General features: G+C 30.0%; 1 protein-coding gene across 1 annotated transcript; it reads left to right on the forward strand.

The window, feature by feature from the left end:
• Positions 1 to 1,882: 1,882 nt before the first annotated feature.
• On the forward strand, positions 1,883 to 12,367 carry LOC117113397 (neuronal acetylcholine receptor subunit alpha-10-like). Its single transcript, XM_033256716.1, has 6 exons — positions 1,883 to 2,032; positions 3,016 to 3,167; positions 5,037 to 5,081; positions 7,415 to 7,521; positions 7,851 to 8,392; positions 8,802 to 12,367. Exons 1-6 carry the CDS (start codon positions 1,981 to 1,983, stop codon positions 9,110 to 9,112), a joined length of 1,209 nt encoding a protein of 402 aa, XP_033112607.1. The 5' UTR covers positions 1,883 to 1,980; the 3' UTR covers positions 9,113 to 12,367.
• Positions 12,368 to 12,376: the final 9 nt, after the last annotated feature.

The following is a 12,376-nucleotide window of genomic DNA, read 5'->3' on the forward strand; positions in this document are numbered from 1 at the left end:
AGAACAACATGATCCTAAACACTGACAAATGCAAAGTCATGTGTATAACAAAGCGCAATACCCCATATCCCAGTTACCTTGTTCAGAATTCACCTTTACATTATGTATCCTCCCACAAATACCTTGGCGTTACTTTTTCTTCCAATCTAAAATGGCACACTCATATCGGAAATATTGTCTCCAAAGCCTTCCATACCCTTTATTTTATTAAACGTACTTGTAATCGTCACCCCCTTCCATTAGTTTTGTTCAATTCCCTTGTTAAGCCAATCCTTGAATACTCGTCTGTCGTCTGGAACCCCCATCTTCAAATCAACATTACGCATATTGAATCTGTCCAAAGAAACCGATTTCTCTTGAATTCTGCTCGCCATGCAACCAATACTGCATATATCAACTATGAAGACCGACTTGCCCGACTTAATCTCTCCTTAGAACACAAAAGAATATTTCTTAGTCTCATTTTCATGTATAAAATAATTAATAATAAAATCAAAATCGACTCCCATAGTTATATTTCATTTAATACCCGTAAACCGCACCCAACGCTATATCTTCCTCATGCCAGATGTAATGCACTTCACAACTCCTTTTTTCACTGTACACCAAACACCTGAAACCATCTCCCTATTTCAATACGTTTGTCTTCTACAATTCAATCTTTTAAAATATCATTATTAAATACAACACCTTCATGAAAGTTCTGCCCAACAATTCATGTTTTAATAACTAACTGAATTCACCTTAAGGCTTTTTTTAAATCTTCATTCATTATTACTTTTATTATTGTTATTAATATATTTTTTTCATTTTTGTTGTTATTCTTATTGTTATCATATTATTATTTTTTTAATTTTTTATTTATTTTTTTTAATTTTTTTTATTTATTTATTAATTTTTTATTTGTTTTTATATAAAAAATAATTTTTCTTGTTATTATTATTATTATTATTATTATTATTGTTATTGTTATAATTGTTGTTGTTATTGTTATTATTATTATTATTATTATTATTATTATGTTTTTACTTTTATCAATGTATCTCTGGTAGACATCTTGTACAGGGACAAGTTCCCTTTTTGCCTACCAGACTCATTATTATGTTTTGAGTGAAATAAAATTATGAATTATGAATTATGAATAAATAATGATATGGAAAAATTTGACTAATAGAGGGAATATACTAAAAGGTATATTTGTCAATTGAATATTAGAACCCCAGACCATTTTCCTTGACAAGGGTTTTGCTATGCAACCCACGTGTTTACCTTACGTAGTGACGTGTATAATGTTCGTGTCCTTTCTAAACAAGAAACATTGTTAATGGTCAAAACTGACAAGATTCAATTTAGAAAGTGTCCCCGTCCCTTTAGTATGGGTGTCTCTTTAAAATGGTTTGGCTATAGTGCAGTGTATGTACGGTATTTCTCTTCTTTTCACGGAAAATTGCCTCCTTAATAGAGGTCTCCCCTTAATAGGGATGTCACTAAGCAGAAGTACTACTGTATATGTATAAAGCATTACCTCAAAACTGTTCAGTTCAGAAGTTATCTCTTCACATGCTACATTTTGTATATATAATTATACAGATTTGATAATTGTTACATTCTGATCATTTCGATCACACTAATATCCATTTTTTATAAGATTTATTTGAGTCATATATATCCTCCATATATCATACAGTAATTATTATCATATAGTATTATTAATTATTACTATTATTGTTATTATTATTATTATTATTATTATTATTATTATTATTATTATTATTATTATTATTATTATTCAATTTTACTTCGCTAAGTTGGTTTCCTACCTAGCACCGGGTTTCCTCTACAGCTTTTATTGCAAATCAAAAATTAACAGACTCACCGAAAGCATAAACAAAGTGAAACGCCATTCTACTGTAGATGTTTTTTTCGATCTACAAATGAACTGAAGCACACATTGCCTTGTTAACACTACATGTATCCGCCATGCATAATTTGTACTGGACGTTTTTACTGCTGACAGTGCACCTGTTAACAGGTATTATATTATAATTATTTATATTATATATTATATTTATATTATTGTATTTATTATATTTATTTATTATTATTTTTTTATTTATTTTATTTATTTCATTTATTTATATGTTATATTTATTAATGATATCAGTTTTTGATGTAATTTTTTTTTAAATGCGCTTTTTGCAAAAAGTTTGGTGTTTACTTGATGCTTTTTTGAGATTATAATTATTAAATAATTTTGATGTAAGTTTTTATAAATGGGCATTTTGCAATAATTTTGGTTGTTCCATAATTTTTTTTCACTTGATGTACATTTTTTATGTTCTCTTATTGACCCCTTATTGTTTTTTCATTCTAAATTAATACTTTTTTAAGTGCAATTTAGATTTTATAATATTTGATGTTGAATATGGACCTTTTTTTTTATTCCTATTTAAATCATGTTAATGAGATTTCGTAATGTACATTTTTAATTTTTTCCCCTCAATATTGTTATTTGTCTTGTCTTTTTTTTTCTTTTATGTTTCTTGTATTTTGAAAGCTTTTTTCTTGTACTTTAAATTGTTTCATCCAATCACTATATGAATTTATACTTAGTAATAATAATTATTTTAGCCGTATATGATTTTAAATGAGCTAAAAAACTAGAGCACAATTATAGATACAACAGAAGAAGCGACATTGCTGGGTTGGTAGTACATTTCTGGCGCTCCTGAAAATACACTCAGATAAGTTTTGCACCCTCAAGTCTCCTCCCCTCCCATCAAAAATATTCGAAAACAAAAACACATCATGCACAGGTAGATAAAAAATCAACCTAATATTACATTATTTTGCAGGCTAGCTGAACCTTACTCAATCATCGAGCTCCCCAAACTTATTTTTGCCTCGTCCTTTCTATTTCGCTATCACCGAAAAATACTGGTAGACCTATTATGTGTAACACAATTATAGCTGGCAAAACTGGCGTGACACTGACATATATTGTTTCTTTCATAGTAGACAGTGTTACCGTTATAAAAAACAATGAAAGTATCATAGCAGAAGCCATTATACAAAACCTTGGACTGTCAACAAGTCGACCCGTACTCGACCCGAATACAGTAACCAATGTAACGCTAGAATTTTTGTTGACTCGAATTATAGAGCTGGTAAGTTTTGTAAAACCAATACGTCTAATACAGTTCTTTATACTGATACCTACTTTTAGAACAATATATATATATATATATATATATATATAATATAATATAATATATATATACATATATATATGTGTGGGTGTGTGTGTGTGTATAGACAGACAACTGGAAATCAATCAACACAAATTTATGAAAAGAGAGGACTTCATATGATTGATATTAGTAACCAAATTAATGCTTTTTAAAAGTTTCATGGATTAGAAGGTTCAACATCAACCCAGATGCAGAATGGTCTGCAATTTAAAAAAAAATAATATTAAAAAAGAACTGGAGGGCGGTTCGATTACTTCCGTGCATAGTATAAACAGGGAGGTGGTATAAACAAAGAAAATACCCCAAATATGTTTTGGTCATGTTAGCATGGTGCACGTTTAAAAGCCTTAATGAACCAAAAGTGACTATAATCAACTTAGACAGACTATTTGGCTAAACGACAAGTTTTGTGTTGGAAAAAGAAAGTAGCAAATTATAAGCACTGGGTTGGGGGCGGTGTTCAACTTGTAAATAACCTCATTGATGGACATTCCCTCCCTACATATTGAAGAACTCAGAAATAAGCACAACATTGATGCTAATTTGATCGAGTACTATGGTCTAATAGAAGCATTAATGGAATCTACCAAACCTAGATCGTTCAGTTACAAACAAGAATATCCAGTCTCTCCGGCAAATTTTAAAATTATTATAAAAGACAAAAAAGGTTCTAGGAGAATGTCTGAGTATATGTGCCAATTTAACCTAATAAGGAAACCTGCGGATAAAAATGGGAAGTAGACCTTGGCAAAACATTTAAAAATTCTATTTGGAAAAAATGTTTCTTTAACGACATTTGACTTAACCAAAGATACTAAATTAAGATGGTTACTGTATTGGATTATAATAGAATCCTTGGAAAAAATCCTTTTTGTTTAGGACTAGAAGGGTTGATAGTAGACTCTGTACATTGTTTCATTATGAAAAAGAAACATTATATATATTTTTGTTAAATATGGTATTATGTCGAGGTTCTGGAAAGAAGTTTTATCTTGGATTAAAACTTGTATTAAACCTATCATTATTCAAGATATTGAACTTTGTCTGTTTGGAATAAGAAATAAGACAATAAATACACTTTTAATTTTTGTCGTTTACATATCTACATAAGGAATAATGCAGAAAAAAAACTGCCATATATTCATTAATTTAAAAATTGGGTTTAAAAATAATATACAAAGGTATCGTATATTGCACTTGTAAATAATGATATGGAAAAATTTGACTAATTGAGGGAATATAGTAAAAGGTATATTTAACAATTGAATACTAGAACCCCAGACCATTTTCCTTGACAAAGGTTTTACTAGTTTCAGGGTTTTTTAATACGAAAACTGTTATAAATATTCATAAAGATGATGTCAAAATGTTTAAAAAAATGTCGTGAATTAATTTACCTAATAAAAATGACACTTATATAAATGAATAAATATTGTTGAATTAAAAAAAAATGTACATAACATTATTAATAATGCCATTATTAAGGTTATTAAGCTATATTTGATATGGTATATTATGATGGAAAGTATATTTACAACGGCTGTTATGTGCATTATGGTGGTTGAAAATATAGGTGGTCTTGACACTAAAATGACTCTAAAATAGACGATTTTCGGACAAGGTCACACTGTATTTGGCATGCTTATCAAATAAAATGACCGAAAATGAGCCTTATCACATTCCATTTGAACGAGAAATTCCAATACGACAGCATAGAGTATCTGCGTAAGCGAAGTATACTAAAAAAATAAGGGCAAATGTTTGAACTCATGTTATTAATTTCAGAATGATGTTAACCAGGAACTGAAAATCGCAAGCTGGACCAATATGGTAAGATTTGCTGGCATACTTCATTATCTAAATATTAATACTATGCAACACACGTGTTTACTTTACGTGGTGACCTGTATAATGTTCGTGTCCTCGTTTTTAAAGTTCACAGTACTTACTCTACTTTGAATGAATTTTTTCCCCAAACATTGCCATATTTTGGTAATAGTATAATATGCAAGAGCTCATTGAAACTTTAATACGCAATTATGAAACCTCGTCTTTTTTCTTGGGCGGCAATCTCGGCCTTTATTTTTGTAATTTGAGTGCTAACAGGCAAATTCGAATAAACGATATCCTATGCATAGTTCACAAAACTAAATTTATTGTATGAATGAGTATGCTAAATGATCTCTTATATCAATGTTAATTGATGCTACAAATGAAATTAAAGCAGTCAATCCAGTGAGTGCATATACGTTTGCCGTGTAAGGCGATTCAATTATTTTCATTACACTCAAAGGTAGGTTCAAAGGGAAAAGTTGATCTTGTCGTTTGACCCTTTCTTTCCATAATATGATAGCAATATTTAAAGCGGAACAGTGATTGCTTGCTTGATGCTAGCCCTACATATCGCTGTGTATTAAAAAAAAAATTCATTGTTAATATCTCGCTGGTTACTGTTTGGAATATTAACTGAGCAAGAACATACTAGCATACACTGTTGCTGTAAATTCGAAAAGTTGGTTTTCCTATTGTGATTTTTCAATAATCACGCATTATTATGAATTGAGGAAAGAAAAAGGTGTTGTTCAGCTCTTTGTACTAAAAAAAAAATTATACACTCTGCAGAAAATTCAAACTTCTGCTGCTAGACTCATGTTTTCTTGTAAGACACGCACTAATACTTTTCCTCGAACTTATTCTCGAACTTCATTGGTTGCCTGTTCAAGAAAGAATTCAACTTATTCACGCTCTGGCTTTTGGCCCTTTGTATATTTCCAATTACTTTACGTGTGCTTGTGCATTTAACGGGATCTTTCAACTCCAACTTGTTTGACAAATGTACCATAAACGTATTGGTGACAATTCATTTCCTTCAATTGCTGGCCAACTTCTGGAAGATCTGTCTAATTTTCTCAGGTCTTGTGATTCGCTTAGGCTTTTCAAAGCCCATCTAAACAAAACTTTTTCAATAGTTCCTCTCACCTTGTTTAAGATTTTATTTGTTTATTATTTTATTTTCTGTTTTAAGTTTTCTATCTAACCTTTTTGCTCGGAGTTACTGCTTTATTGCTTTAGTTAAGTTTGCACAATTTGTTTGGGTTTGGTTCTATGCAAGATCTACCCGGGAGGACTTTTTGACATATTGTGGAGCTGAATGGAAAAGCGCTCTACAAGTAAGAAGTACTGGAATACCATAATAGAATATATGGCGTGATGAGAATTTCATCATCGCATCCAAAATCAGACTTAAGCTTCCACTTACATTACCCATCTTCTTGTACGCTTGTGAAAGCTGGATCCCCACTGTTGGCTTTCAGAGTCGAATAGCCCTGGAGATGAGGTGCTACCACAAGGTATCGCTCAAATCATACGAAGACCACATCGAAAACAAGGAAGTCAGAATACGAATAACAAGTGCCATTGGACAAAGTGAAAAGTTGTAGACAACTGTCAAGAAAAAAAAGTAAAATTGTGTGGACATATAACAAGATTACACGACCTGGCAAAGAACATTTTAAAAGGTACAGCCTATGGAAGAAGGAGAAGAAGACGACAGAGAAAAAATGATTGGAGAACAACATCCGATAGTGGACAAGATTGCCATTTGCCAGATCCAAGACGGTAGAGCACGACCGTGACCGGTGGCGGGAGATTATCAAGATTGCCACCTCGTTTCAACATGAAAACCGTTTTGTTAATAGATAGCTGCTGAAATAAAATCATTAACGAAAAAAAAAAAAAAACCTCTTCAAACTGCTGAGCAAATTAAAAGAGTTAATGAACATGAGTGATAACTATTCAGATACTCTGAACATGTCAGTGTAATAATGTCATTGAATATTTGTGTACCTTTGTTGTTAGTTCAGTCGTTTACACATTGTATAGTTTCGTATTTTATTGTCTGCATACTTTTACATTCGCTTAGGTGCTTGTGCTTTTGTATTTTATATTGATTTGTTCACTTTAAGTGTAATTAGTAGTTAAAATGTTTAGATAGCTAGTTATATTTACGTTTTCGCAATTAATACTCGAATACTCTCTGCTACGTTTCTATTTTCATAATATTCTGATATAAATAAATTAGGTTTTATTTGATTTATTATTCCTTCCATTGTTTATTAAAGATGACGCATTAATTTATTATTTTTCAATAACCTGTATGAAAGAAATGGCAAGACGAGCGTATTACCTGGAACGCGTCTGAATATGGTGTTAATTGTGTGTATATTCCTGTAAATGAAATTTGGATACCCGATCTAATTCTGGAAAATAAGTGAGTGCTTGTATATATTTTTGACTTGAGTTATCCATTATAAACCTAATATATGTCTCGACATGCAGTATATATATATAAATATCGAAATTATCATCATCCAGATTTTGTCTAGTTCACTTTCTAATTTATACTTTTTACGCCATGTAGTTTTCCCTAATTGTGTGACCAAATTCAATAGAGACATGCACGAGAAACCAACTTTTAGATATAATACCGGTAATAATTATAACACTTCTTTTCATATTCGAGTACTGTTTAGATACCATTTAAATTTCACTATAATCCACAAATATTATTTAATTTTGTGTTTTTACTTTACCTGTTAGCGTTGACGAAGAATATAACCAGTTCCAACCGAATGCACCAGTTGAGGTATGTTCAGACGGTAGAGTGAACTACTCGACATTTTCTATATTTCGCAGTTCCTGTCATATTAGCATAGTGTTATTCCCATTCGATAACCAGACGTGTACCTTGCGATTTTCTTCATGGATCTACAATATCTTTCATCTAGACATTAATCCACATATACTTACTCTTGACCAAGATGACCAATTCGTAGATTACGGAGTTTGGAGACTTTTAGGCATTGAGAAAAGGCGCACAGTAACCGAATACAAGGAGAATATTCCCCCGTTTGTATACGCTTTATTTACCATTTACATTAGGCGACGTTACAGGTTTTACTTTTTGTTTATTTTGATTCCATACTCCTTCTGTTCGGTTCTCATATGCTTGATGTTCTTCATTCCATTTGAGAGTGGTGAGAAGCTATCGTACGGAATCACAGCTGTGCTGGGGTTAGTTGTTTTTCAGGAAATTATTGCAATGTCATTGCCGCCCGTTGGCAACGAATCCTCAGTTATTGGTAAGTAGGTATACGATCTGTCTCTTATACACATCTAGATGTGTATAAGAGACAGATTATGACTCGTATACATGTAACACACCACATTAGAAAGTCTTGTTCATTTAACCTCTTTGATCAGAGCATACCTGTAATGCAATTGGTTAAACCTTTGCAATTTGATTGGTTATTCTCTACTTATTGGTTATTCTCTACTTAATTAATACCTTTTAACTGTATGTAAGTGAATCCAATCTTATACATAATTTATTACTGATGATGAACTCATAAAGTTCAAACGTTGAATCAAAATATAAAAAAATAAAATAAAATATCACTTTTTCCTTTTGAGTTTGTTTCATATTAATATCAAACTTGTCGGTGAACTGCATGGTTTATAATGGAAAAAAAAAATATATTTTTTTTTCAGGAAAATTCTTCACAGCGGTGTTCGGTATTGGAATCATGTCAGTGATTGTGGAAATAATCGTTTATAACATACATGTGCAAGGGAATGCTTACAAGGCATGTGTGTATATAAAGAACTGTTGTCGCACTAAAAAAGAAGTCCCGTTAAAAGAAACCAGGAGCAAACATCATTCGGAACACACTCAAGAGCACCAAGAATACACAGAAGTAGTTGCCAAAACCAACTATTGCGAAATTTTTGAGTTTTTCTCTGGAATTTTAAGTCTTGTTTCGTTAATTATATTAATGTTGTGGTTATTAGTTGTAATCTAAAAAGAAATTCTTCGTCTTACTCTCCTGTAGAATGGAAAAGATTTAAAAAGCGTTTAGAGTAAAAGAGCCCTTTGCTAGAATCACACAACCCAACAACTACTTTATATTTATTGAATTTATAAGTTGAAAGGGACTTTCAAATGTTATGAAAATGACTTCTACACTAGAGAAAACAACATATATGTCCAAATTATGTAAAACAAATATAATTATAAATTAATCATCCATTTATCGTCGATTTATGAGGCCATCTTAACATATTTATTAGCTCTATTCTGATAAAAATGTAGGAACTGATTGTTCTAATGGTAGGTAATGTAACTTTGATTTCTCTCCTTTTTTAGAGCCACGCCCACATATATTTTAAATTCATAACATTTCTTCAAATTTCCATTTCACAATAATTACACAACAGTATAATAATAAATAACTTTAAATTAAGCACTTATAAACCATATTCATATTGTAAGATACAAACATTTCAGTTACCAGCGTAACTAGTGGGACAGAAATTATTTAGATTAGATTTTCGTTCTCTTCTTTACAACAGTTATAGCCTTTAACAAATATATAATTGAATTATTTACAAACTAAAATATAAACAATAAATTCAAATAAAAACATTTAATAAAACAGTATATACAAGCTTGCATCGAAAATGTATTAGATTTAAATCTCAGAAACTTATATACATCAAATCTAGTTCACTTATATAATTATAATATAGTATTTATATTTACATGTATTTATTAATAAAAATTCAATTTCTACTCATTATAAAAAACAAAGAGTTTTTCTTTTACGTTGCCCGATTTCTTTTCATCTTTATTTAAATCACATTTATGATTTGTTATTAAGTCCCTAAGTTCTAACTTAAATAAATTCTAGATATTTTTTGGATTTTCGATTTTCATTTTTCTTTGATTTTTTAAATACAAAAGGTATATGAGGAAAATGTTTATTAACAGGCCTGTTTTGAGTTCCAGTAACTATGTACAACCAATTCAAACCATGCCTTAATATTCTTTCAGTAGAAATGCACTCAGTAATCACTGCATCGAATTTATAACACGCAGGTTGTATTGTTATGCACTTAACTAGAATTTGCTTTCATTTTCCATTTCTAAATGACATTTGTTACATAAATTGTTAGTTAGTAGATTCCCATCTTTTAATTCTTTCTTACAAGCTAAAATAAAGTGTAATATCTTAAAATTAAATTAAGCTAGTTTTACCAAGTGCTTCTTAGAATATATTATCTTTAAAAAAAAATAGTTTTTTGCAATCGATATTTTCATTGATGAACGCTAATAGTAGCAAGTTTATTAACAAAGCGTGTATAATAATTAGGCCTATACTAAAGACTTGTATTTTTTGTGTGAAACGGATGTTCTTTTAATACACATCTAGCTTGTTATTTTCTAATTTAGGTTCTGAAATTACTTTTTTCCATTCACTTTGTATAGCATTTAGAAGTGTAAAGTATTCAATTATACAGTTTTCTTTCTTTAACAATGTGGGAATCAGCTCCTCAGCTGTTAATAATCTGTTATGCACCATAATACAATTTGATTTGCACCCATAATCTAACGAAGATTTGAAATGAATTGATTCACCACCTGAGGTTATGTATTTATGTTTCTTATATGTATCCTTTAGAATATACAGTATGCATGGCGCAGGTTAACCTATATAGTTATATTTCTTTAAATATAGTGCCTATATTCTATATGAATATGCTTTTTGCTTGCATACGATTTAATGACATTCACGCTTCACAACCAGAATGCATCTGTGAGATCAAGCGACAAAGGTTATGGGAAAATAAATATATTACCTCAAATGGTAAATCTCTTCACTGAAACATGGATAGATTGTAATTTTTAAAATATGGGGGATAATATCATGAACAACAGATTTAAAACCGTGAAGGAGATTATTCCTCACCTAGCTAAGTCTCACGATGGAGTTATACAATATTTTGCAGTTCTAAATGCAATTCCCCAAAGGTGGTCAGAAATCATTGTAAATGATTCTTGTTGTTTAAATCACAAAGTCAATGAGTGTAAAACAAATTACGAACAGATCTTAAGTAAAAACCGTGTTAAAGATTTTTATTTATCCTTTATAAATTCAAAATATATCACTCCAGGTGTTCAATACAAGTGGGAAAGCGACTTGCAGACAACTACAATTGAATGGGCACGTTGTTGGAAAAATAAAGTTTCTAATATGTTACATTTGAAAAACATAGCCCAATTTAATTATAAACTCTTAAATAGAGTAATTCCAACAAAGAGTAGGTTACAAACATGGAACCTGTCTGCCAGTAATAGTTGTGAAACCTGTAATGTTATAAAAAACGAACAACACATACTGTTCAAATGTAGAGATGTACATTTCTGTTGGTCAAATGTTAGTATAATGTTAGCATCTTCTTTTTAAATGACTGATAAAATTCAATGGTCTAAAGTCGTTCTTGGAAATTATCAGAAACGTGTTAACGAAATAATCTCTATGCTTACCTTCTGTATATACAAAAGTAAAATGTTAAAAAGATTAGGGTTGGAGATAAAATGCCCATGGAAAATGTTCCTAAACGAACTAAAAGCTTTAATTGAATGTGAATTTATAATTAACAAAGAAAATGCAAAAAACAAATGGTCAAATATTAACCTTAAAATGTTAGAGACAAATTTTAACGTACAGATCAAATCGGATGTATATGATGTATTAACTGACTGATTTATTGGATGGATATTCAATAAAAAAAAAACAAAAAAAAAACAAAAAGTAATTCTATATATGTATGTATGTATGGGTATATGTGTGTAAATATGCGTATGTAAGTATTATGGATATGTATATGTGTGATTATGTATACATAATATTACCTCAATATTGCATGTACAGAACACTATAGTTAAATAAGCTATTTGCTATGATTGACTAAGTTAATTATTATTATTACTATTATTATTATTATTATTATTATTATTATTATTATTATTATTGTTATCATTGTTATTGTTGTTGTTGTTATTATCATCATCGTCACCATTATTAATATCATTATTACTATCATACTTTCTTGACCGTTGGGTGATTATGCTTTGTTGCATTGATGGTTTGATGGGAGGAGTAATTAAATTATTGTATTAATTGTATAATGTTTAGAAATGGAAAAAAAATTAATGTATAAAGGAAATAGAATAATAGTACTAATTTAAAATAAGTGATAAATATGTCAATAGTAACAAAACA

Source organism: Anneissia japonica, unplaced genomic scaffold (assembly GCF_011630105.1).
Source record: "Anneissia japonica isolate Jap-2015-1 unplaced genomic scaffold, ASM1163010v1 scaffold493_len2256704_cov171, whole genome shotgun sequence".
Lineage (NCBI taxonomy): Eukaryota > Metazoa > Echinodermata > Crinoidea > Comatulida > Comatulidae > Anneissia > Anneissia japonica.